General features: G+C 43.9%; 1 protein-coding gene across 2 annotated transcripts in view; it reads right to left on the reverse strand.

The window, feature by feature from the left end:
• Positions 1-26,361, reverse strand: part of IGF1R (insulin like growth factor 1 receptor) — a 169,362-nt gene extending 143,001 nt beyond the window's left edge. Inside the window, exon 1 of one of the 2 annotated variants that reach the window (XM_038147016.1) lies at positions 26,196-26,361. In XM_038147016.1, the coding sequence (XP_038002944.1) occupies positions 26,196-26,289 (94 nt within the window). In that variant the 5' untranslated portion in view covers positions 26,290-26,361. The remainder of the gene's footprint in view (positions 1-26,195) is intronic. The other variant, XM_038147017.1, reaches the window with a different exon arrangement.
• Positions 26,362-27,643: the final 1,282 nt, after the last annotated feature.

The raw sequence follows: 27,643 nt of genomic DNA on the forward strand, positions 1-27,643 counted from the left end.
ACAGATTTCCAAGCCTTTCCTTAAACTGCCTATCATTTATCAGACTCGGCCTAAACCAAGTACCTAATTCAGAGTCAGAAATTTGTTCTGTAAAGACAAATGTATTTATTTGTTTAAAAGATAACTCCCCAATATGGTAAAATACCAAAGTGAAGCAATGCAGTCTGTACCCAGACAAACACAAATGCCTCCCTGGAAACAGCTCTTTAGTCCAAAAGTCCTGAGCTCTACCTGGTATCCAACAAGAAGCCCTGTTGTGCTTTTTTTCTGGAAGCATCCCATGGGGAAACTGCAGGGTATATAAACTTCCAAAGGCAATAGAAATACCCCCTCCACACCCCAATCATCCAGACGATCTGCAGCCCACTCCTAGTCAGAGGACAGATCCAAGCCTGCTCATGTAACTGAGATGGGGTCAATGAACTACCAGGAAAAGTGATTGCGCGTAACAGGTTCATACGACAAGAGTAATTAATGCTCCTTGATCTGGCAGAGCCTCCTGGCAAGTCTCTGTGTATGTGGTGCCCTGGCTGGGAGCAGAGCTGGGGCTGTGAACACACACACACACACAGCACCACTGCTGAGGACAGGCTGGGCAGGCTCCAAACAAGCTGTGTCACAGACTGTAGCAATCCAGCAGATTCCTCTCGACCTTAACTATGATTTGCCAAAGCTCACTTGGATCATTAAAACCATTTTGACACGCAGAGCTGCCTTGTCACCTTGAGAAACACCTGCTATCTCATCACCATCTATTTACAAACAGTCATTTACTCCACACAGCAGCTCTTCCTATATCCACCAGTTACTTCAGGTCACTGGTGACTCCTGAAAGGACTTGGCTGGTGCCCTTCAGTGTTTGGAAGGAACCCTTCCCTTCTTTCTGCAAAATCTCGTGCTAGCACAGACAAAGCAGCAGAGGGCTTTCTGTTCAGCATTCACCCAACACTACAACTTCTGCTTGCTATATCCAGCTGGACATAAATTCATCACAGCTAATTCACTATCAATACCAAGGTGTTCGTGGGCAGCACTGACAGCTCACACGTTCACTGGTTTTAGTAAGAGAAGGATTCATCTCCTACAAGAAGCAATTTCATGTAGTTACAAGTTTTGCATTCCTCCAGGTTGCTCCATTTAGAAGTTCTAATGAAACACAGCTACATATGTTTTTCTTGAAAAAGACACACTTCTTGACATTTTAAGCCTTGCCTCTGACCCTTTACTTTTTTGGATGACACTAGAAGGCTACACTGCACAGTCTCAATATCCTCTCAACTAGCCAGAAGTTAAAGATGGAGCAACCACCACTACCCAGCTCTCTCAACACCAAAAGGTCTCAGACAAAGCAGCACCAAGGCAGCTCTGAGTCAATCCAGCACATCCCTTTCACAATCCTAAAGCCTTTTCAACACAAGTCTACCCCAGCCGGGTCAGGCTTTCCCTAGCAACAGAGACTTGTTCAGCCTGAGCAGTCCTTTACATCTCTGAAACAAGAATGAGGATAGACAGCCTGCCATGAGCATCTCACCAGCAACCTCGATATCAGCTCACACTTGCTTTTTTTTCTGATTTCCCTTTGTTTTCCCCCTTCTGACTTTGCTCCTGTGAGAAGTTTCCTTTACTTCACAGTAGAGATGCAAATGAGGATACCTTCAGTGTTTCCATTTTACAAAGAGCATCTCTTGACACTGGTTGCTGTAACAAGCACTAAAGGTGCAGAAATTGTTTTAATTCCATATTGTTTTCCTGTCCAGGGGTTGTAACACCCATTCTGAGGGCCAAGTCTGTGATCCACAAAGTTCCAAAGGGCTCTTTTTTAAGGGAGGGCATGAGGTTGCTCAACTTCTCATCTACCCTGAAATTCTCTACAGCTGGTAACAAGCACAGTGTGTTACCATCAGCACTGGATGAATTCCCACACAAAGAAAGAACTACAAGACTTAATACAAGAACACAATTGTGGCTGGTTCTACTTTTAGAGAGTAGCTTGCTCACACCACCACAGCTCACTTTGCCAATAATGGCTTTTCTGAGCACACTCCACTCCAAGAAGAGGTTGGCTTTCCCAGACAGCTACTGCTGCTCTTTGGTCAGCAGAGAGCTGATGCTACTGAGTGCAGAACATTGCTCTCTCCCAAACTGCTCTAATGAAAGAGGCCTGACCACATCACCCCTCAGTAATGTCAGCTCAGAGCTGTGGGTCTTTCTGGGAGATCAGCACATCTTCTGAACAGTGTTGTTATTTATTCCCAACAGAGCCACTTCCTTTTCATCATGTGTTTTTTAGTTTTAATCTATGGCAGGTCCTTATAAAGAAAGAGTCCAAAACAGCTACTGAATGTGGCTGTGGTCCAGCTGCCCTCATCCCAGATTCCCAGCATGCAGCACATCCCTTTTCAGGCAAGCATCTCCAGAGTTCCCATCCCTCTCACAACAACAAAACATGTTTATTGCACCGAGTGGATTTAGATCTGTGTAGTGTACCCCAGGCTGCATATTGACACTTTTACTATCTATATCTACTGGATCAACTCAATGCAGGGGTTGTCTGGCGCACTGGAAAAAAACTTAGGGCTCTGAAAAAATCCCTTGAAGACACAAAAAGGTTGAATCATATTACGAAAAAGAAACTGAACTTAGGATAAAGCCACTCATCAGGTTTGTAAGGAGCCTCTATCCTATATGACTGCCATTGCTCAGAAGAGAAGCAGAAGGACACATGAGTGAAAACAGAAGGAATAGTCTGAAAATTAAATGCCCATACAGACTAGAAACAGGGTAAAGTATAACTTGACCTTAATATCTCTCTTCATTCTTATTCCTACAAATTATGCATCTTTTAAGGAAGCCATCAGGACTATCATATAGTCCTCAAAAAAATCCTTTTAAGTGTTACTCAGTCATCACTGACCAGAGAGCCACTGCAGCCCATGGCCTGGGCCTAAGCCTTCTTAAGTTCCTGTAGTTTCAATGACATGGAAGGCAAAGCTAGAAAGTCTGAGAAGGAACAGCTTAGCAACCACAATTTCCCTTCGAGCCCATGAAAAGTTTCAGTACAGTTGCACCATTTGCAGACGTAAGGAAAAAAAAAATTACTACTGAAGTCTCAGGATTCTTTAATTGCATACTCTGCAAAGAAGAAATTAAATGTGGAGTTCACAGAAATCAGTGGTTGGAGAGATTGCTTATGACACTTTACATTAACACAGGATTCCACCACCCACTGAGCTCTTGGTTTTGCCTCCGTAGTGACACTATGAATGAGATATATATTTTAGTGTCTTTAATGTACTTACACAACCTCCCACAAAATTTCTGTACTCTCTAAGCTCACCTATCCTGTATGTGTCACATCAATCACTAGATCTCTTCCCAGGGAAGCCAGCTTCTGTGTTACCTCTTGGGATGTCAGAACCAGTAACAAGGAGGGAACTAAATCTACATCACGATTCAAGCTGCTTCCCTACCCACTGAACTATTTCTCTTCACTGAATATGCTCTTTACATAAACCTCTTTACATTTACCAAGATTTCATGAAGCTACATCTCTCAAGGTGGGGAGGGGATAGATAAAAGGCACCCCACGACCCAGAAAATGTCAATCATTTTAGATTTTGCTAAGCAAGACCATAACTGAATTTCAACTTCCATATTTCCAGCACTAGCACAACGCTGCCATCTTTGGCTTTCAAAACATGAAAGGGAATACTCAAACCCAAACAAAACCCCACTGTTTCCAATTGAATATAACTCCTGAGAACATTCTTCATAATATATCTAAGGCCAAGAAGGAGGGCTTGGGGTTTTTTTCATTTAATTACAAGTTAAGCTTTGGAGGACAAAGCCAGACCACTATGATCTTCAAAACACTCACGGGACTGGAGATTATATTGCAATGTAGCTTGTAATTTCTGAGAAACATAGTCTATTACCATTAATTTACCTCATACTACTCATCACTCCTATCAACCTTTTACCGAATTATTTTCACCCAGATTTGGAAGGAAAAAGTGGTGTCAAAATAGGCCAACTAAATTTGGTGCAAATACTTTAAAAGGCAACTAGATTCCCCTTCTCCACACATATTTTCCTTGTCTCCCACAGCCCTTAGAAAAACACACACATCCTACTTTTATCTTCTCTTCTGCCACTCTACTAACTATATATTCCAAATCCAAGGGCCACTGTGTTACCACGCTGACCAGAACAAAACACTCACAAAAATAACACACAAAAGGGCAACAACCCACATCACAAACTCAAACTGTCTCTGCCTTTTTGCTCTTGCAATTTTCAGCTCTCACTGGCTAAAGATATCTCTGGCATTGTTGCTTTCCATGAACTTCCTCCAACTTCCCCATAAGTTTACATAAATAAAACTTCAGAATAAATCACATTTTTGTCCCTCATCTCGCTTGGTCGCTTGGGTTCCCTCTGCCAACATTTTACTTTGAATATCAACAGGAACAGCAGCTTAGCAAAAATGGAGCCAACGAAATGAACTGAATCCCTTTAATAACACTGATTGATGCCTTCTCTACACAGCTCACCAGAGCAAGGAGGTCTAGAATTAGCCCAGCTCACGTGAAAGCATCCTCATGACAAGTCATCCCCAAATTAATCCTCTCTGACCAAGGCTGCTCTGATACACCACATCCCTCAGGGGTTCCTGTGAAGCCACATCCATTACCTCCTGCTGCTGAAATAGCACTTCAGCGGCTCGGCTGGCACGGATTCCTGCTCATCCTCATGGGTGCACAGGGCAGGAACGGAGGGAGGATAACATCCAGCCCAGAACCCCCAGCTATCAAAGCCAGGAAAACAAGCAGCAAACTTTTAACCCTGATCTGTAGCACCCAGGTTATGGGCAATGCCTGTAAGATTCTCTGCTAGCTAGAAGATGAACCTCACCAGCAAATTCCTCACCCATTAACACCCCGTAGGTGTGAAACACTGAAAGCCATTGTTTGAACCTTACCGTGTCCGGAGCTGAACACTCCAACCCCTGTCGAGCTGGTCCTGTGCATTTATAGGCAAGGGAAAGCTGTCAGAAGCACCAGCTAAGTGCAGTTCCAGGATAATTCCCTGCAACACTGCACAGTCACAGCCTGGTCGAATTTGTGAGAAAACTGCCAAACAACAACAACAAAAACTGCAGAAGAAAGCAGGTAATCCCTAAATCACTAAAGATAAGCCCCCTCCTCATAGGAGACAGACTTCAAACCTCTGCACTTTATCTTATCCCACACTGTAACTTCCCTGACAGCATCACAAAATGAGCACGTGCCATTCTACACAAAATATGTAACATACAAGTGAGTAGGTGGCACATTATGATCAATAACTATGAGAGTGAAACATTTTTTAATGGTGCTAATAATGTTTAAACCCAATGCCAGCAGCTTCAGTCTAATGCCTGCTAAAGCAAAAATGGAAGACTGAAATTACAAGCTGTTTATAACACTGAATTTATGTTTCACAATCTGTGATGACAATAGAGCTTAGCAAAAATTGTCTCTCCTGGGGACTGTTCTTTCCACCTTTAAAAAAAAATAGTTGTGTGCACGATTTTATTTATTTGTTTTTAAAACAGTTGTCTGCACATCCAAGTGACTCAGCAACTGGCTGACAGAAACCTATGGGATATACACTTAGGTAGCTGGGAAAAGCAGCCAAATTCTTTCAGAATGAAAATTCATCATGTGGCTGGGCTCAGCAACTCACATTTAGGAAGACTTTACCATGCCCTTAGTTGCCTGCCAGGTTGCCACCCTGCAGTAATCTAGGAAAGCTGTCACTCCTTAAAAGCTTTTGGGGAATTTGTCTAGTATTATTATTTTCCAAAAATGGCTGGATAATCAGGCCAGATCATTCAGGCTTCATTAGAAGCCAACTGACAAAACAATATCATAACGTACAATTGCATCCATAATGGTCAGCAAAGGATTTAATAGTGAGTCATAGATCCACAGAAAAATTACAAGTCTGATGCAATTACTCTTAACAGTATGCAACACAGGCCCTACTATGCTGTGCTAACCAGCTCTTAAGCAATCAAACACAGAAATCCCACATTCTCTGGCCTTCCACAGCAATGTTTCTGTTTTAACAAACTGAACTAAGACTTCCATTAGTCCCTTATTTCCAACAAAATAGAAATTTAACATGGTGCTAAAAAAAAATAATGATCTAACTGAACAGAAGAAAAAGTTAATGCTATCAAACTTCATTTAACAGAACAGGGAGCTCTCCCACCCCTCCCTTCACATGGCAGCTACACAGCTTAAAAATCACATAGGTCATGCTGTAACCTGCTTTCTCAAGGCAGTTAAAATATGACCAACTTGCAATCCCCAAAAAGGGCTTTAAAGGTATTAAATTACATATATGCAGGTGCTGTGGGGCTTTCCAGCCATGAGCTAACTAGACTGAAAAAAGAACCTTCCTCTCCAAATACAAGGTAAAACACGTGGGCTGGCGCCAGAGACAAGGTAACGTAGTTCAGGCCTTATCAACCAAAAACACTTGCACCAGAACAAAATTTAAGGCAAATGTAAACCTAAGTAGCTATACCAGGAGGAGCTCTTATGTGAACTCACTTTTCTGGTGAATTGGATGCTTCTGACTCGCTTTTAGTATCACAAACCCAGCCCAAGCAGGGGAAGTGTCCTTTGTTCCACGAGGGCAGCATTCACACGGTATTTATTGTCTCCGAGGCATCACAGCACAATAACCATGGAAAAAGAGAACCAAACACCTCTGTGATTCCACTCAAGGTGAGTCCCTCCTCAAACAAAACATCCTTAATGCACACAGGTGAGAAGCTGCCAGATAAACAAGGCTAAGCATGGGAAACTAGAGCTCTTTAGGCACAGTCAACCACCAGAACTCCAGGAGTTTCATCTCTCTGAAAATACAAGGAAAGCTTGAGTATAGGATTTTCAACGTATCTATGCAGATGTTCTCATCAGCAATTGATTGAACCTTACTGTAAAACAGTAAAAATTTAAAAAAATAACCTAAATATATATAACTTGTTAAAAACAGAAGAGCCAACAGTGGTTTACTTCCAGCCACTCCCCACACTTACACTGAAGGTGACATTTCAGCCCATACAGTCTGTTTTACATTTACATACTGCCCAAGACATTGGATTTCCAACCTCATACAGAGTTTTGAGACACTGCCTAGATGCACTGTGGGTGAACTGCACGATGCTGCAATTCTGGTGAGCAGAACAGTTCGGGTATTTAACCAGCCAGGCTCTGCTAAGTTCTATTGCTTGGCAACTGCAATTCCTGTCACCATATCCACTTTCATCAGAAGAGCACTGGAATGGCAGAGCAAGCAGGAGAATTACTATTCACCCTCTGGTAGGTGCTTCTGGAGAGCCTGGGGTGCAAAAGGTTACCCTGATGCATTTCGAACAAATTCCCCCGTGAGAAAGCAGTGGGTCCAACAGGGTGAGACAAATAAATCCATGGCACCTTTCATTCAGCAGCTCCTCAGCAGGGATTACCTACTCCACCCCCCTGCTCAGCCAAAACTGGGGGGAAGAGTGTTGCAAGAAGGGTTTTGCAAGACTTTGGGGGGAAGCAGGAAGTTACAGGAGATGGGACTAGGACAAACCAAGCAGCAATATCAAACCTGGATGCTGCTCTAGGCACTCCCAACTCAGGGAACCTTCCCTCACTAGGATCTGCAGCAGCACAGATTTATTCCAGAAGGCAAATCAAGATGGAGAGCTCAGTCTTCATCACTGTTTTTATCCTTTACCTTGTATACCTACTCCTCCCCTACCTGAAGGCACAGATGAAGAACAAACACTTAATCTGACTGTAGCCAGCTCCCTGGTGTTATTTCACTATTTGTTCTGGTCATGAAGAAGATAATGTAAAAAATTAGAAGAAATTTGAGTCAGAAAATATGGATAACGTCAAGGAGAGAAAAAAAAAAACTGAGTGGAAGTTTTGCTTTGTTTTTATAGTGGACATCTACAAAGAGATGTACACAAAATGAGATTTTAACTCAGGCAAACAACTATAAAGTCATTAAAATTAGCTTGTTGCATTCACCAGGAATAAGTGGATCTAAACATGTTTTTCTAGGTTTAACCTGAACTGATTCTTGAAATTCACCATTTTTGGAAAGATCACTATTTCAATATATCTCATCCTCTCAAAAAGCAATTTTCATCTTAGGTGAGGGGACACAACATACCAGAAGTTTTCAGACTCAAATTTTCTTAACTGCAACAGAACTTAACTTCCATACCTGGTTGATGGAATTAAAATAAAAATATCCTCCCTGGAGGAACTGTGGAGTGAGCAACTGCTGTCAAAAGTGGTTTAGCACTAGAACACCTGGAACCTCAGCCTGTGAGCAGGTATGTTTCTGCAGCAAAGTATTAACAAACGTGCACTATTTAATATTTAAATTATTATAGAAAATATATTTATAAATAACCTATGATAAGACATCTTTCCTTAGAGAACTTTGATTAAAAATTAAACAGTGAACTTTATCCACTGCAACAGATGAAAGGAGGAACTAGACAAAGGGAAGCAAGAGAAACCACATGAACCCTGTAATACACTCCTAAATATATAAACCTAAGTGACATAATCCTTAGTTTCATTGCATTCAGAAACATTTTTATCATGATAACAATTCAGGCACTTCACATTCTGCAAGATAGACAAAAAAATATAAGCTGATCTCAATGGCTGCCATCTCTCAAACAAAGGGACCACCCCATAAAATAATTCTGAACATCTGACGGGAAGGAAAGTGACACACGGGCAGAAGCTGCTCACAAGACTTTAGAATTAGGCTACATGACTGCATCAAAGCAAACCTCTCTCTGCACCCAGACTACATTCAAAAAAGCTCTGGTGAGACTGTTTCCTTCGGACACAAGGAAGGTTTCTCCAAGTTCTGAAATCCCACAACTAATTATAGCACCCCACATCCTTCCCCACCATCATCAACAGCAAAACCAGCTGCCAATCTGGGAGGTAGAAGAAGAGTCTAATCTCCACTGTGCCATACAGCCACCCCAAAAAAGGCATTCTTCTGCCTTTAGTTATGATTTGCCTGCCCAAACAACATCAAGTCCCATCAGCCAAGCAGCTCCTGCCAACACAAGCTGTGCTGCCGGGGCGGGTGTTCGGTGGCACAACCGCGCCGGGTAACAGTGCCACATCCACGTCCAAACACAAAGCTTTGAACCAAGCCAGAGAAAGAAAAACAAAGTAAAAGGAGGGGGGGAAAGTACAGGTAACAAGGATTTGGACAAGAACACCCTCCTTTCCAGCTGCCAGCTTGAAGGTGAACTGGTGTGGGAGCAGAGGTGACGGACAGCCCTCGGCCTCGCCTCACCCGCCTGACAGCTCGGCTGGCCCCGCTCCGCTGTTGTGAAAGAAAACCACGGTATTTGTGCAAGGCTAGTTGGTTCCATGTTAAGAAAACACATCTGAGCCGACAGTGCTTTGCTTTACCACATGCCAGCTTCATTCAGCTTCAGAGTCAGAAACCAGGACTCGGTCTCCTCGTTGCCTCCACAGTTATAAACCAGCAATTTAGGACACAGACAAAGTCCTGAACTCGGAACCACCCCCAATCTGTGAAAGAGCCACACTGCCTTTAACAGAAAACTTCCTAGTCCGCTTTGGAAAACATGAGTGCCCAAAGAAGGAGGTCCCTAAGTGACAGGAATGACTGTGTTGGGTAACACTGTGTGAAGATGTGTACAATGGAACAGATAAAAACAAAGAAATTCAAAGAAAGAGACTGGGAAGCAATCTTTGTTTTGGTGTGAACTGGTGCACACCCATGCCGGAGAGGCGAGAAACAGGAATGAGTCTTCATGGAGACCGTTAATTTATTAAAATGTCACAACAAAAAGAGAATACTGTGACTAACAGACCCTGGGAGCTCCAGGCAGCTAAACCAATCCAAAGGATGATGGTTTATCAGAAAGGAAAGGCTGGTCAAAAGGAAGTAATGAAGCAGATATCCATCACAGAACAAAAAGCAGGTCTGAGCACAGAGCCAGAAGCAAGACTGCAACAGAACTTACAAATGAAGTGTAAAACATCAGACTTGGCAATCCGGCTGCCAAGGAATTATTTACCACACCACGATCAATATTACAATACATACAGAGACGAGTATTTTTATCTCAACCTCCATTTGACCCGGTGGGAGCTACAGACACTTTCTCACACTAATTCACATACCTCAAGGAGAGTCAAGATGGGAAAAAAAGAGTTGGAAGCACTTCAGGTTCTGTCTTATTTCAGCCCGTTTTGACTGAATCACACCAAAACTATCTGAGGGAATAGTTAAGAATTGATTTGTGCTACCCAAGACCTGATCAGTAAAGCAAAATATTCAAGGATCACGGGAATAGGTTTTGTTCATGCATTGAGCCAAATCCTGGTTGTGCTGTCAGTCCTTTCAAGTCTTCGCTCTTCCTTCGCTGCATCAAAAGCATCTCTTAAAAATTCCTCTGAAGAGCCTGGACAAGTGTCTGAACTTCCAAGATCTATTCTCTATAGCCTTGAGCAAGAGTGATGGGAAATAAGCTTTCCTTCTCAATGGCTACTTTGAAGTTTGGTGGTTTTTTTTCTTAAAAAAAGGCAACCACTACTAGACCTATTACAAATGTGGAAACTGCAGCTCAGAAAATAGGGAAGGAGGGGAAGGCAATGGAGGTAGGAAGAAGAAATCTGATTTTCAGATAATCAACCTGAAAAATCCTTACTTCAGTGAACTGGCAAATAATGTGTTAGACATCTTGCTTCTGAAACACAACCATGCTAAAGGGAAAAGGGTTAATTACATCCCTTGTGCTCCAGAGTATTTCAACAGGCTATGAATTATGTTCTTCTGAAGGGCAAGTTGTTCTTTTATTTATTGTTTAAAGCACAAACATAAACACGAAGTGTCCAACCCTAAGGTGGCGATTACCACTTTTACTTAAACAGAAATGCAGAGCTGCAGGCTTTCTCTGCTATAAAGCTTTTAAACCTGTCCTGCTCCTCTGACATTTTCCCCCCTCACTCTTCTCTGATAGAGATCACAAAAACAACTAAGACATCTGACATACAGGAGAACATCCTGCTGATTAAGAGAAAACAAGAGCACATTACTCTTGAGAGGATACAAAGCACCACTTCCTAATGCATTCTACTCTGTCAGCACAACAGGCTTCTTGTCATTTCAAAGGGAAACTGGTCATATTGATTTTTCCAAAACACAAGTATTATAAAAATATTATACGTTTAATTGGTCTTAACAAAGTGCTCGTGTAGTGGGCACATCAACAGAGATCCTACAAGGCAAGATATAAGGTATCAAGGTGTGGCTGTAAGTATTTGAAGATCCTCTGCAAGCAGCAGCATTGAGAACTGCCAAGATCACTCCTCATAAAGCTTCTTGCAGCTCCTTTAAACCTCAGTTCGACTGAGAGGTGTCTTTAAAGTGTGGCAACTCTTACTCCTGAATTCACAACACCCTGAACAAACATCATACTTTGCTGAAAACCAGTGCCCTTTCCACGCCTCACCAAATTTCAACCATGCAACTCAGTGCTCCATGTTTGCTCAACTTTTTCTAGAGGAAAGAAAAGTTCTTTACACCCTCTCAGAGCAATTTATTCCTCTCGTTGTTCCCTTGCAAAAGCCAGACCAACTGAATCAGCTCCTCTGACTGAAAACCGCACACCCTGCCTGTCAGGAAGCCGGCAGGACTTTTTTTCCTGTTTTGTTTACAAATTCAAAAACTGAGTTGTTCTCAGACAGCAGGGCTCAGCCATCCCTTTCTCCCCCCACTCCCAGTTTTCTACAATCCTAATTATGAAAACATTGAGGAAAACTCGTACATGCTTTCCAAGGAAAAGGTATATTTCTTCTTCTCTTGGTTCTTTATTTCTGTTTTAACACAGTATATCAGAGTGTAGAGCCAGGACAAGTTTCAATGGTTCAAAGACCGTCTGAAAAGTTAGGCAGAACACAGGTTGTTACTTTCCCTTTGAGAATACCTCTTCAGAAAAATTCTTTAAAATCAGAATTTTGTGAGGGATGCAGCTGAGGAGCATCCTCCCACCTCCTCTTAGTCCTTCAGGGAGCTAAACTAAGTTCTCTCTTCCTGAAGTGATAATTCAAGGCTTCTTTATAGCTTGCTTCCAGTATAACTCAGAACAGTGTACATCCTCCCTTTAATTTCTCCCAACAAATCCCCTTTCAGCAGAATTTACTCTCACATATGCAACGTGGGCAGAGTCTAGTAATGTGACTTAATAGTTCCTAACCAAAGAAAAAAAAAGGTTTTGCTAACAGTAAATTCTACGAAGGAAAAAAAAAGAAATTTTAAATCTTACCTGCACTTATCACAGAGTTTCTAATTAGTATCTGTCAAAAGAGCATTTCCATCACAAGAAAAGAACAAAGCTGCAGAATGACAGATGATTTGCCATCCATCAAAAGGCAATTGCAAACAACAACAGACACACAAAATGTTCTGTGTCCCACCCCACTGCTGCCCCTGCATCCCTCCTCTGCCACTGTGCCTCGCTGCAGAGGAGCAGGGCACTGCCACAGCAACGGCACTGGGAGCACGGGGATTTCATGGGGGAATGGATGGTCTGAGCCAAGCAACAGAAACACAGGTCAGTGACAAAGAACTCCAGTACCGAGGAGACTCACGAAAACTTTAATCTGCAGCTTCTATCATTAGCCACTTCAGACACCTCTTCCCCCACCTGGCTGCGGGGCGAGCGTGTTTTAGGGCGCGGATTATCATTCCTCGGAGGTAACCCAGCCGGCCAGACCATCACACACACACACACCTGTTCTCACTGCAGACATCCCTGTCCCGACACCCAGGGCAGCGTTGAGTTACTTCAGAGAGAGTCACTTCCACATTCCACCCTCCAACTCCCCTCCAAGAAGTGATCAGTCACTCTCAGCTTTCACACTTCAGTAATTTTGGAATCAACAGGAAATGGAGATCAATTGTGATTTTACTAACTCAATAGTGACTCATCATTCAACTCCCTGTAGCCTTTGAATTCATCTGTGAAGAGACGTGATAGCGAGGCCAAATTAAAAATAGCAAATCTGGCTCACTCACAATTAACACTCACTTGTCCATCAGATTTGCCCCGGATTGCGAAATTTTTGGGATTGCGACATTCTGACGGTTCTGCGTCAGATCCCAAATGCAGTCGCAGTGTGTCTTTCTCAACTTAACCAGGAAAAATAATCAATGGGAAAAATTATTATATAAACCAACTGTACCACACCCTCCAACATCCATCCATTGCTCAATTTGAACGTGTCTAAATAAGAGTTAACTCTGCCCATCAGTGTCCCCAGCCACTGACAACGAATCTTCTATTCTTCATATTATGAAAACACTCTCAAATCATTAATTTCTTTCTGCTTACACAACTTCCAAGCCAAAAAAAACCCCCACATTTGCATGAAATCGAAAGTCAATAAAAAACAATTATTTCATTTACAAAAATAGAAAATCATTTTATATAAACCACTTAAATGCATTCTTCTAAAAATAAACTTAATTACAAATCTAACATGAAACTGTAACAGCATATATTAGGGCAAATGCCTACTGTAATTTAAATAAAATAAAAATAGTAAGCATATAATTTACACCAAAAAAAAAGTTGGGACTGGTGAATTTGCTGTTCAGCGCTCTCTTGGAGCCACCCTTTGATGAAATGCTCAGAGAGCTTTTACCTTCAACAGCTATTTCTGCAGTGCCTCATTTCAGTTTACTCCAGTGGTTCAGTTCAACAAGCTCTTAATCCCAAATTAAAAAGGACTCCCTGCACAGAAACCTGTAGGTTTCTGTAGTCAGTGGGCAAGATCTATGAACTCTAAACTTTTGAGAAACAATGACAAACTATTTTCTCTGTTTATTTTATTTTAATCATGCCTCTCCTTCACACTTGGAGTTTTAATTAAGTCTCAAAACCCAGATCTTCTGCATTTCAATTAAAATTCCATTTTCCATCCAAATAAAAAAAAAAAACCACAAATGAGAAGTAATCTACCAGAAAATACATCATTTGCCATTTTGTCACTTAAAAATGTGAAAATTAAGGATCTGAGCCAATGCATCCAAGGCATCTAATTATTTACATGAATTTGTAGAAACACATTGCTATTCACTAGCAAAAAGGTCTGTACTTTCAAAAATGGTTGTTTGTGAATCAGAGTTCTAACAGCTGTCAGTCATTAAAAAAATCCAACTAAAAATATGCAAAATGAGATTAAAACTGTATTCAGAGCGAGCTCTTCCTGCCTGCTGTTATAAGTCACTATGAAAACCATTTACTTTATCTCAATAAGGGGAAAAAAAATACATACTAGTAATGCTCTGAGGCCTTCATACTAAGGAAGAAATAAACTTTGCAGGACAAACTGGACCAAAATTCACAACATTTTCACCAGAAGGTTGCAGAGCCACACGATTCCATCCCCCTGGCCTCTCACAGGGCACTTCCATGGGAACAGAGGGGAATGCACACAGCCAGGGTGTGCAGACATCCCAAATGGAGCATCCCTCCCTCCCCCTGCAAAAATCAGTAAACATGACATGGCAATTGCATCCTCAGCCCCTTCACTCTCCCCTTCTCCCCATGAAACAGGATTCACCTCCTCCCATGCCAGCAGCTCTGGGAGAAGCTGCAATGGCACTGAACACGAACTCGAGGCACGAGACACTGGGAGCAGGGACAGTCCTGCTGAGCTCAGAGCAGAGTTTCGGTCCTGCAGTGAACAAGGGCTGTGGCCACACGTGCAGCAAGCAGGAAACACTGAAGAGCTGCACACTTCTGCTCCTAAAGGAAGAGAAATCCCCTGGAATGAACAGAGAGCATCCCAGCACATCCTTGCAGCGAGGCCGAGCCACGCTCAACCCACCTCAACTTCTGTTTCATTCTTGCTGCACATGACACCAGGTAATGTTCACAGTTGCCTGTGAAGACCTGGGTGTATTTTTAGTGTAATATACTATCTCCTTATCAGTCAGCTGATGCCAACACCCCCATCCTCACACTTCTGTTCAGAGTATAGTCAGAGAACGCCTGGCAAGGAGCAGCTCCCAGTGAAAGTGCTGTCACCTGGATGACAGAGCCTCAGGAGCATCCCAAGTCACGTCCCTGCAGCAGAAAGGAAGCCTTTAACCACCCCCCCAAGGACAGCACTTTCTGTATTTTACAAATGGGGAGGGAAATACACACACCCGGAGGAGGAATACAATTTCTTCAATGCTGGCAGCTCCTGAAGCACGAGATGTGATCACTCCCTATTTTAGCATGCATGACTACCAATGCTCACACAAATGATCTCGTTCCTTTTAAAATCCAGTATTTAAAATTACAGTATTTAACTTGAGGCTTTTCTATCCAACTAGTGGATGGATAAAGGTGAATGCACTGGGAGCAACATCTTGCTATGCTTTATTTGCTCTTTGTTAAAAGGAAGACCCTTACTCTGAATTTATACTTTTCAAATCAGTATTTAAACAAAATCAAATATGGAAAAAAAACCCAAATGTGAACACAACTATGCAGCATTGTGATACAGCATCTGATTCCCACATTCCAACTCTCTTTCCCTTCAACACTGCAATGTATTACAGACAAATTTAAAAATAAAGTCACTGATATCAACTACAAAGACACCAAGAAAATCCTCAGACAGTGTTGGCTTAGCCAGAGGAATGTGTAATCCTTGTCTACACACTATCACTTTCTTTCATGAAAAATACTGGAAATATCTTTTTGCCAGGTTAACCAACTCTGACTTCAATCTCGCTGACATTTCTTAAGTAGAGCTGAATAATTCCATTCATATGCAAATGGCACAATAAATCGTGAGTAGCAGCATTTGCAGCTCCCTCACAGAGATGAGCATTTACCCTCCCCAAGTCTCATCCACAGTGATGCACCCAAAATGACATCGGGCCCTAAAGGTACAGCCCCAGCGATTTACAGGAGTATTTTCAGCCTTGATGTTGGTTGGGGTTTTTTTTCACTTTGTGGGGTATTTTTAAATATTAAGGAGATGAAAGAATCGAGAACTGAGATTGCATCTGTTGCCATCACAATTTAACCACAGTCCATGTATTTATACAGTGGAATCTCCAAAATAACACTGCATCTGTTAAGATGACAGTGATTTTCCATGGGCTGCTCTGTGCTGTAGCGGAGTTACTCTAAAGCTGTCGCTTTTGAAGTGCTGATTTCGATCCACCCCAAATTCTTTCTGTAATCTTCCTCAAACGTGTTGAATTATAAAGCTGTTGTGCTCCTCAGTGTGGCTTGGGAACAACAAAATCCTCATACATCTCATCAGTGGGCATTTGGCACCGAAGCCTCACAGCTAATGCAACATGTTTATTTAAACAATGAACTACCCGAAGAGCTGCACAGCCCGTGTACAAACAGATGTGTGTTTCATGTGTGCTGTGCTGCAGCCCAGAACCTCCGGCACACACACTCCACTGCGCTTCTCTGCCTGATTCCTGCAGGACAACAACTGCACTGACTTGGAAGGGCCTTTGCTCCTTCACTGGCCACTTCAGAACCACAACCCACCTAAGAATATCTAAGCTTGAATCTTAAAAGAGACCTCACACCAGAACGTGAACATTCAGTATGTATGTTATGCCTCTTGTTGAGACAGTATAAATGAAAATATTTGTCCACGTAGTCAGCCTACTCCAATGTGACAAAAATATAAACATTTTATTAGCAGTCACACAAAAAAAAAAAGAAACAAACAAACCTTCAGTCACTCCCAGGCAGGACCCTGGCAGGCTCAAGTCAGTCTCTAACCAAGCCAAGTCTCAAGTTTGAAATAACAAACTTGCTTTTCTTCTTCGCCCCATTGCTACTCTTTTCTACAGGGACAACTGCAGAGACCCCAGCTCCACCAAGGGTGTAGCTGCTGGGAATACCAACATCACTTAGTAACACAAAATCTCCACATCCAAGGTGCACAAGCAACAGGACACAACAGATCCTTAGACTTTTTGCATCCTCCTCCACATACAAGTGGTCACACATCCTACTGGTCTTCAACTTGCCCCAGTCTCCCATCTCTCAGGTCTGAGGAAGAGGAGCAAAGTGAACAGAGTAACAGTAACTTTACATCTGTCTCTGAGCACAGATGGATATTCACTCATTCCAGACATCACAGGAGACACAGTGTTTGCAAAGGACCGATAAATTTACATCCATCTCACAACGAACAACATGACAAAAGCTTCAGCCTCAATGAACTGAAAGATGATGTTAACTGCAGCCAGTACAGCACCACAAGCTGCTTCATCCTGCTGGGGTTTAGAACAACCCCAGAGAAGCAACAGCTAATCCAGCAGTGGAAGTTGGGCTCCATCACAATTCCAGTGGGCTCCTCCTTCTATCCAGTGGAACTCTGAACTCTTAAAAGTTTGTCTCATCACGCTGCTGAGTCTCTCTAAAGCTGGTTCTCAGCCAAAAGAAAGGTAGAACTACCTGAAAGCTTAAAAAACCCAATCCACGCTATTTAAGTTCAGCAGTGTTCTGGAGAACAAACCAAATCCCCAGTGGGACACATTGAATTTGACTAAGGAAAACAACAACTGAACTACACATCAAAAGTCTCAGAAAAGAGAAAAAAAAAGAACACAATAAAACTAATTTCTGCCCTGGCAGAGCACAGGGACAGGGCAAACAAGGAATTTCCATTGCCATTTCAACTCTTCACACTTCAGCCAAGTGTTACTCCGAGGTCAGCTGAGCTGAGCAAACACGTGTCCGTTCCTACCGTGCAGGGCTGGTTCCTCACTCCCTGCCCAACGTGAACAGAGCGCACTCTGCAAACCTTTCAAGGCTACTCTCACACAGACATACCAAGGGGATGTGAGAAGAGCAGCAGGGAAGTAAAAAGTACTACTTGTAGAAGGTCAAAATGTGGAGACAACTCCAAACTGAAGCCAATGGAAATAATAAGGAAAGCAGCCCAGCAAGATCCAGGATAAAGCCCTTCCCTGCAAGCACAAGCCAATTCTCTTGTAAGAAGTTGGTTATAGACACTTTCCAGGGGCAGCTGTCACCAGATCTTTCTCCAAAATGCTGTATCCCTTTAACTAAGGCTTCAGATTTGAACTATCCCTGTCTACAAGAAGACCTTCCACTTTCAGAAAATCCTGCAATCATTTTTATGGCTGCTCTATCACACATCATTATGGGGGCTTTTTTCCCTATCCCATAAATTCCTGCGGGAGCTTGCTTCTCAAATATAATGAGCTGCCTGTCTACAGAATCAGTAAAATCAGCACTGAGTCAATTTATGTTTGGGGAAGCCGTTTCTGCATCCAAGAGACCTGGAATTCTCTTTCCCCACCAACAACGCTCTCCAAACACAATGGCTCAGCTCTTGCAAACCTTTCCTAGAAGACTTCTCAAGCCGAGCACCACGATCCATATGCAAATCAGACATCACGTCCCGCTAAGTACGAGCACCTTGCTAGAACAGCTCTTACAAACCCACAGCAACGTTACCAGAGAAGAGTAAATAAAGCGATGCCACCCTAACCTCGGCAACACACAGCAATCAGCAGACCCTTTCAACTGCTGTGCTTAAACTTTTCATCCCATAAATGCTCTCCCTGTTTCAGCAGAAATGTGTCTGTAACTAAAAACAAAGCGAGCACCTTGGTCCTCCCTGCAGCTTTGTCTCATCTGTCTTACACAAGAACTGCCACTACACCACGGTTTGAAGATAATGATGTACTCTCACTTGAGAATCACACACTCAGCTGCAGTTACCTACTGTATTCCAGGAGTAACAAATGGGAGAGATACTTCAAAGAGCACATTATCCCAGCTCTAATTTATGCATGCTCCCTCTTACCATCAAGCCATTTATTTTAAACCTGTCAGATATACTTGTAACATAGCATCATGAATAATTTAAAAAGTAATCTGTATAAACCAAGTTTATAAACTTAACAGCAGGTACAGTACCTTTCATTCAAGCAGACTGCTCTCTGATAAAGTACAAGAGATCTTTGACTACTTCAGCATGTATTCATTTCATGCATTCTGAACTTCAAAAAATTCTTCTTCCCTGCCTCCAATCAAACCTTCTGCTGTTTGAACAGTATTGTGTAAGGAGCTCACTTAAATGAGTAGTGTAATAATTTGCAAATTGTTCATATTAAAGGAAAAAACTACAAAGCTGCTGGAAACAGTCAGTAAAAATGACCCATCACCAATTCAACAGCAGGGGATAACCACTCGCGTAAAGTTTGCCTCTGTCATTAAAAACTCTTAATATTTCCTGCATCTGCCTGATATTGTCACTTTCAGACACTGCTCCCAGCACAGGCAGAAGAGATGTTCAACAAAGAACTCCAAAAAAAGCCCACCTGTAAAGAGAAAGTGTTTTGATCAGTTGATGCTCACACTTCCAAGTAAACAGAGCTATCTTTACAGCATGTAATGGCACCAATAAGGGGCTGGAGATAACATTCCCTGACCGGTCACAGAGCTATTGCAGCAACGTGCCTCGCTGGCAACACAGGCAAACAAACTCATTCGGCCAGGGGACCTGCCCCAAACACATCTTCACAAACCAAGGATTCACCAAAGCAGGACACACACACCAAACTTATAAACCATGGTGGCAAAGCACATACGCGTGCAGTATGACTATTTCCTGCTTTAAAAGATTTATTTGTATCACGTACACTTTTTTGAGGTCAACAGCGAAATACAGTCTTAAAACCCAACCTGGTCAGCACTTCAGTGACAGTGGGAACTACTGCTCTAACTTATTATTAAAATTACTTTGTGCTGCTGAAAAATCTGCATTTGATATTCTACCCAATAATTTACTGGTGGATTTGGTCCTCTGAAGGAATAAATTTAGTACTTTAACAGGGTGAGAGATCCATTCTCCTCAGACAGATCAAAGAAAACAGTCTCATTGAAAAAACTCTCTGGGAAGTCGCTGAAATATACAAATGTTTGTTTCTGCTCATACCATCAAGTTTACCAAGAAAGAAACAGACTAACTGGAAATGTACAGGTCTGAATATTCCAAAATAAATAAATAAATAAAATTCTGTTACATTAAAGTTTAGGAGTCATATGCAAATCAATCTGTAAATAAACAACAATTTTGCTTTTCAGCACATTTTAAACCATCTCGTGCCACAACAGCAACTTCCTGAGGATATCAACACCGAAGAAGTTAATTGGTGTCTTGCAAGATATCCTAAGGGAATGGCTCATGTTTTGCATTTGCAAAGGCTAGAAAGCAAAACTTTCAGTGATAAGGGTGAGTTAAACCTTCACAACACACCCGGGTTTGCCAGAATGCATCTCCTTCGTTAATTAATAAGTCAAACTGTTATCAAACTTAATGAGCAAAACCAGTAAGTCCTGTCTAAAGGAACCAGAATCCATCTCTGAGCTTGAGGACTCGGTACAGCTGTTTGCAGAGCACAGAAACATATGAATGAACACTGTGTGCTGCTGATCGTTTGCCTGTTCTCAAAGTTTCTCTCAGACAGTTCTGGACACAAAAAAAGACAAATATAGTACTCCAGAAATCAGTCCAGATTGTACCTGTCATGACTTGGCTAACAGGGAAAAAAAGCAGCCCAAAAAACCACACACAAGACAGGCTGGCTAACAACCACCAATGTGTCTTCATCAACTGCTGTTTGTTGAGTTCTGCTTTTGTACAATAAAAAAGAAACTATTCTTTTTAAAGTGGCTTTCATAAATCATAAAAACTAATCCAACTAACCTACACAAAGAAGCTGTCTATACAATTTACAGTGATAGAAAAATTATACATGTCAAATAGATCAAAATACTAAAACAGTATTTCTACCTTTCAAACACATCACTGCATTCCCAAAGTCTTTCTGCACACAAACTCTTAAAAGCAGCACGTTCCATTAGCACCAAAGCCCAGAAACCTTAAAAGCTCAGCTCTGTCAGGAAAATCCAAATTAAACTGCAACTACAAATCTGCAACAACTTTAATTATGAGACTCCCGAGACAATTACTTAAACTGCAGCCTTTTTTTTTAAATTTAGCATCCACAATAGTTTTCAACAATAAACTGCAGTTTACCCATTCCTATGTACACAATCACACATAAATAAAAAACAGCTGCTACTTGATAACATCCGAAAGCATTTCCAAATGTGAAAGCTTTACACTGAGATCCAAGTAAGAATGTATTTAATTTCATAAACCAAAGTTCCAGACATTTTTTCAGCTGCCATCAACTTTTCGAGTACAATAATGCTCATGAAGTTTATTAATTTAACTACAGATAACTCAGATAAATACATTAACTTCTTAAAAATAATTTAATTCAGCACATTTTGTAAGTTATGAACTTCAGAGCCATTACAGATGATGAGCTAGATAAGTTGTTTGCTGTGTGGGATCACAAAGTTAACATCCAGTGTGAGAAAAACAGGTTTCCTGCATGTGTTATTGCCTCTCTCTCTCTCTAAGTTCAGGACCATAAACAAACTTCCCTACAATGAAGTTTGTGGTAGCTCACAATTCACACAGATGGAATATACACACAATATAATTAATCATTTAACAAAACTGCTTCTTCTGCTCTCACTGAGATAATCGTTCCAGTGATCACTGGTAAAATCTACCTCAGAGTAAAAAGAAAACAAAAATTACCGGGGAAGAGAAAAGGCATTAGTTAAACATGAACTGAAATTATCCTTTAAAGCTAATAGTTTCAGCCGTGAAATGGATTTTAATTTTAAATGTTAGACGTTAAAAAAAAATTCTCCTCCAAGACCTCCTTAGTAAATTGCCAGTTTAGCAGAAAATTAAACAGGATTTGAAACAACTTTTCCCATGGTAACACATACTGATAGAAATTAATTATTTACCAATGAAGACAGATTCAAAAAATCATCACGTGGATGCTCTTTAACATTAGATTTTGCGTGTATCTTTTAAGATGAAAACAATTTCAGCATCACTGGCGTGTGCTTTAACTATACCCTAGAATTAGTTTGGAGGAAAAACACGTCAGGGAAAAGCTGACATGAAAATTAACACAGTAGTTGATCATATCTGAGCAATTTCCCTATTAAACCAAATAAATCATGTCTTCTGTTGTGCTGAAGTCAATCTAATTGATCTGTCTTCTTGCTCTCGGCAGCCCCTTCCTTCCCTCACTTCTCAGAACATAAAAACTAAGCTAAATTTTCTTCACTTTACACACACAAAACCCCCCCAGTGTTTCTCTCTCAAATGTTGGTTCAACACTGAAACTTCCAACACACCCTTTTTCCACACCCATCCCTCAGCTTCCTCACGTTCAACACATTTTGCCTGATATTAGCTAAGTCCCTTCCATTTCCTAACCCTCTCAGTTTCTGACTCACACAAGCCTTTGCTCCAGTTCTGGTTTGCAAACCAGAAGTCCAACCCAACCCAATCAAAAAAAGGTCCAAGTACTGCCTGGCTCACTCTCCTTACCCCAGACTGCAGGCACCATCACTCCCTGCACACTTCCCCCTCTCCCCTCTCTGCTGAATCCCCCTGATGCCAATTCCTCACTGAAATGCTCTGGCGTTTTCTACTCACAGCCTCAATTACAGCAGGAATTATCCAACTCCCAGTTACCAGCACTCCCTAACCACTGGGTGTACAGGAAAATGCTGATGCAAAAAGCGAGGTGTGTGTAACACTGACACTCAGCAGGTCATGAGGGCTTTACTAAGCAACCTGGGAGAGAGATTAAGCATCAGCATGAGCTACTGCTCATTATCAGAAACACAACATCCAGCCTGGATAGACAAACAAAAGCTCGGTGCTAACATGAGCAGACCCATCAAGATATCCATCTATCTGAAGTATTATCACACTTAAAACTATTATTTTCTTTCTGAGTGTTTAACCCATTCCCTCCATGACATTCCCTCTGTAAACACACAGAAGGCTGAAAATCAAAACCCTCATCATGCTCTAGGGAGAAAAGGAAGAAAACATCGTGTTTATGCCTCATCCTAAACCCACCCCCAGCATCACACAGCCTCCAACAGTTGTAGCTTTACACATCAAACGCACGGGTACAGCACCACAAACTCCAGCTTAATGGAAGGTCTTCTCATTTCCATTTTTGTGCCGTTCTAACACAATCTCAGGGAACTCTCAGCATTTTTAAATGACTTTTTCTGAATCAGAAGCTCTCCACAGAAGCTACCTGCATTTTAAAGAGGTTTCTGTCACATAACTACACACACATTTTATATAATTTAGCATTAAAGGGATGGGTCTCTCCCCTCCAGTTGTAACTCCTTTGTATTCCTATTTAGGAATGCCTTGCTTGTTTGACCGAAAATGGAAGTGCCTTTTAGCTATGACACAGTATATATGAAAAACAAATAAAAATTAAGATTAATCTTCCTTCCACTATTGTGGGGAGAGAGAAGAATATGAAGAGATGTAAAACATCTGCTCTGGAGATCATTTTTCCCCCTAACAGCAAAATTCTTTCAGCAATAACTCGTGAAAACAAAGGCTATTAAACTGTAAACTACAAAGACAATCGATTAGAGGCAGTATTCAGCTAAGACAAGTTTTTCAGCCTATCTTCCCATATTTAAATGCCTGGATCTTCTTCAGAAGATATTTCATTCAGGATGCTCATTTTAGGTAAGTGGTAACCACAAACACTTCAGAGGACTAGAACCTAAAATCCTAACATACTCTTCCTGCATTACTTCATTGCCAGAGCTGGGGGAGCATTTTTATTTCATGGTACTTTGTACCAGGTAAGACAAGGAAAACAATTCTAAGTGTGTATCCTAGCAGTTAAAGAATGCACCACATCTCCTCCTCCTCCCGCTCTGTTTCTCCACGCTACTGGATCCTTTGTAAGCCCTTCCCTGAAGAAGGGCACGGGGGTTTTGTTTTCAAACTTAAAGATTAATCTTCCCTCTTGAAAACAGCTTTAGTCAAAAAGTTCAACTCATGAAAGTAAGACTGCAGCTCTCCAGCCCTGGCTGGCCCAAAAGCCTAAACTGGGCCTTAATTTGAAAGGAGTTAACAGGCATTTACTGCCTAACGAAACATAATTATTACTCAACACGCATTACAGGCTTGTCTATGTGCTTCTTTGCTCACTTATCTTTTTTTTGTGTACTTAGCCTCACTGCCAGTGCATCCAAAGAACTTCCCTTTCTTTTCAATCTGAAACCACTACTTTTAGAAAAGCCCTCCTGCCTCCTAAATTCTTTCCCTTTACATTTAAAATGGAGAAATTTGATCTCCTCGTTCCTCCCCTCCAACAACGCGTGTCTTTCTGAAAGGGAGAGGCACACAACAACAGCTCCTGGAGTGTATTGGAAAACACACGGCAGAAGAAATTAAAGCATCAGGATGCAGTACAGGAACATCCCTGTTTCTGCAGACGCTGAAGGAGAGGGAGCACTGTTTAAAATGGTTGGGCTCCAAGGCACATTTACCATCTCTCCGTCTACAAAGATACTCCAGGAAACAAGGGAAGGCTAATTTCATGCAAGAGATCCTCAATCCAGCGTGAGCCCGACATACCAGGAGAAAACCGATCAGCCCCGGGATTAATCCGGCGATGATTGCAGTGTAATCAATGGCAGCGCAGCCCTCCCTGCCCCCTCGATTCCCCCTGCGCCCGAGAGGGGCGGGCACTGCAACACAATCACAGGTTGGAAACGCACAAAAACAAAGTCGGGGCTCAGGCAGCTCCCGAGCGAGGCGGGCGGCCGCGGGGATGGGCTGAGGATCCGCGGCAGGAGGGAGCCGGGCCCCGCGCCGCGATCCGCGTTCTCCCGGTGTTCCCGGGGAAGCGGCTCGCACGCTGCTCCAGCCTCGGCGCTGGGTGCAACACGGCCGCTTAGAAAAATGCATCCCCCCTAAGATCGCAGCTCGTTCGGCCATCAGACCTTTCTATTTAACCACAAACGTAAAGCGTCAATGCGCGAATTAATTTTATTTTTTTTTTAATTAACGGCAGGCTGTGACCTTTAGATTGCGGGATGCCGCCGTAATTCCGCACCCCGCGCACAGCGAGTGGAACCCCTCCTTGGCGGTAAAGCGGCAATAAAAGGCAAGGCGTTCATTTCCAGGAATTCCTCACTCACTACGGCAGGTTACTGCATACAGCCTCTAAATATTGACAGAGATCAAGCTCCTTCCATGCGGGGAAAGCGAGCGGAGTCCTTCCCAGGCTGCGAGTGTTTACTACGCAGCTCGCAGCCCTGGCTGCGGCGTCCGAGCGCTGCCCCGCGCTCGGGGGGGACACAAAGGAGGGGCACGGCCCCCTCCGCCGGGCTCGGGGCTGCGGCGCTGCCGACCCGTGTGTACAACCAGGCAGCCGCCTCCCGGGAAGGAAGGCGAGCATGGCAGAGAGGGAGACGCGCAGCCCTGGGCTGTTAAACGTGCTCGAGGAGCAGACGCGTAACAGGAGGAAAACACGCAGAGCCCCGCGGGCAGGGGCGAGACCCGCTCGGCGCCGCGGCGGGAAACGGCCCGAGCCCCGGGAGCCCCCCTCACGGCCACGGGCAGGGAGCCCCTCATACGGACCCCGGTGCGAACAGGGACCCCTCACAACCCCCCAAAGGACGGGGAGCCTCTCGCACACAGCCCAGACACGCAGGGAAGTCCCTCACGCACACACACACACGGCGAGGGAGCCCCTCGCACAGGGAACCCCCTCACACACACGGGGAACCCTTTCACACACACAGGGAACCCCTTCGGCAGCCCCCTCACACACACAGGGAGCCCCTCACACACACCCCCAAACACAGGGAGCCCCTCACGCATCCAAACACACGCAGGGAGGCCCCCCCATCACCAGCCCACTCACACACATTCATACAGGGACCCCCCCTCACATACACGCACAACACCCACAGAAACACACACACAGGCACGTTCACAGGATACCCCCCCCCCAAAACACACGCAGGGAGCCCCCCACATACAAACGCAGGGACCCCCTCACGCCCCCCCCAGACACACACAGGCTGCCGCCGCCCTCGCCCCCTCTCCGGCAGGCCCTCACTCGGGGGCTCCCTCACCGCGGGGTCCCTCGCCGCGCCCCCGGGCACGCACTGTACTCACTTTCCCCATTTGTTGGCCACAGACAAAGTGCGGCGAAGACGAGCAGGAACCCCCAGACGACGGCGAGGGACCCTCCTCCAGCGCCAGACTTCATTCCTCTTTCTTTAATTGGACAAAATCCCCCTTTCCGAAAACAAAACAAAGCAAAAAGAAGTCCAAAATTGTTCGCTTTCTTTCCTCTCCCCGTCCTCTAAAAATAACGAGCGGCGGAGGAGCGGCGGGGCAGGGTAAATAAATCCACGTTGCCTCAAGAAATGAAGGAAAAAAAAAAAAAAAAACACGACCCTTCGGAGCGGCAAACCGGAGGGTTGTTGAGGTCCCTGGGTGTTGATCTTCCGGAGCAACCACACCAAAAATACACAGATATTCACGATGTATTAACGGCAACAACAACAAGGCATGGAAGCCCCGGGGCGACGCTGTCTCCGGGGCGGCGGGGCGGGCTCGGGGCGGCGGGCGGGGGGCGCCGCCGTCTCCCCTCAGCGCTGGCTGCGGTGGTACATCGTGCACAGGAGCCGCAAACACGAGGCACATCGGGGCTGGCAGTCGGCATCTTCAACCTCCATTTTCAAACACCGCACACACGCACACACACAGAGACACAAAAACTGGGAGGGCCGCGGAGGGAGGGGAAGGGGGGGGCGCGACCCAGACAATCCTATTACAAAACAACAACAGCTCCGCCGTCCCCCCGCGCGGGGACGGGGCTGCCCCGGCGGGATCCCCGCGGCTCCGCTCCCCGCTCCGCCGGGAAGGTTGGGGGGGACACCCCACGCACAACCACCACCCACAACAACACCGCCGCCGCCACCACGAGTCCGGCTGCCTGCAGAGGCTCGAAATGCAGAATTTGGGTCGAAAATGAATTAAAAAGGCTTCCCCCCTACTCCTCCTCTTCCTCTCCTCGGCGCGGCTGCCACAAGCTCCTTCTCCAAAAAAGAAAAAAAAAAAAAAAAAGAAAGAAAGAAAAAAAAAAAAGAAAAAAAAGCCGAATCCAGGACACACACACAAAGCAGCAGCAGCGGCAGCAGCAGCAGCAGCAGCGGGGCGAGCGGAGCGCTCAGCACCCCGCCTCCTCCCCCCGCAGCTCTCCTCTTCGCATCCCTCCGAGCCGCCTTGCCATCGCGGCGGGGGCGGGGGGGAGGAGGACGACGACAACAACAACAACAACAAAAACCACCCAGCGAATTTGTAAATCCTTTTCCTTTTTTTTTTTTTTTTTTTTTTTTTTCCTTTCCTCCCTTTCCTCCTCTTTTCCCTCCTCCTCTGGGTGCGCGCGCGCTGCGAACCTTCCCCCGGCGCTGCCCAGCCCAAGGCAGGGGGAGGGCGATCCGGGAGAGGTGTGGGGGTGTGGGGGTGTGTGTGTGTGAGCAGGGGGGGCTGCGGGGGGCGAGGAAGGCGATCCGGTTTGCTGAAGGTCAAACCCCAGGAGCTTGTTGCGAAGGGTC

Source organism: Motacilla alba, chromosome 10 (genome assembly GCF_015832195.1).
Source record: "Motacilla alba alba isolate MOTALB_02 chromosome 10, Motacilla_alba_V1.0_pri, whole genome shotgun sequence".
In the NCBI taxonomy this organism is placed as follows: domain Eukaryota; kingdom Metazoa; phylum Chordata; class Aves; order Passeriformes; family Motacillidae; genus Motacilla; species Motacilla alba.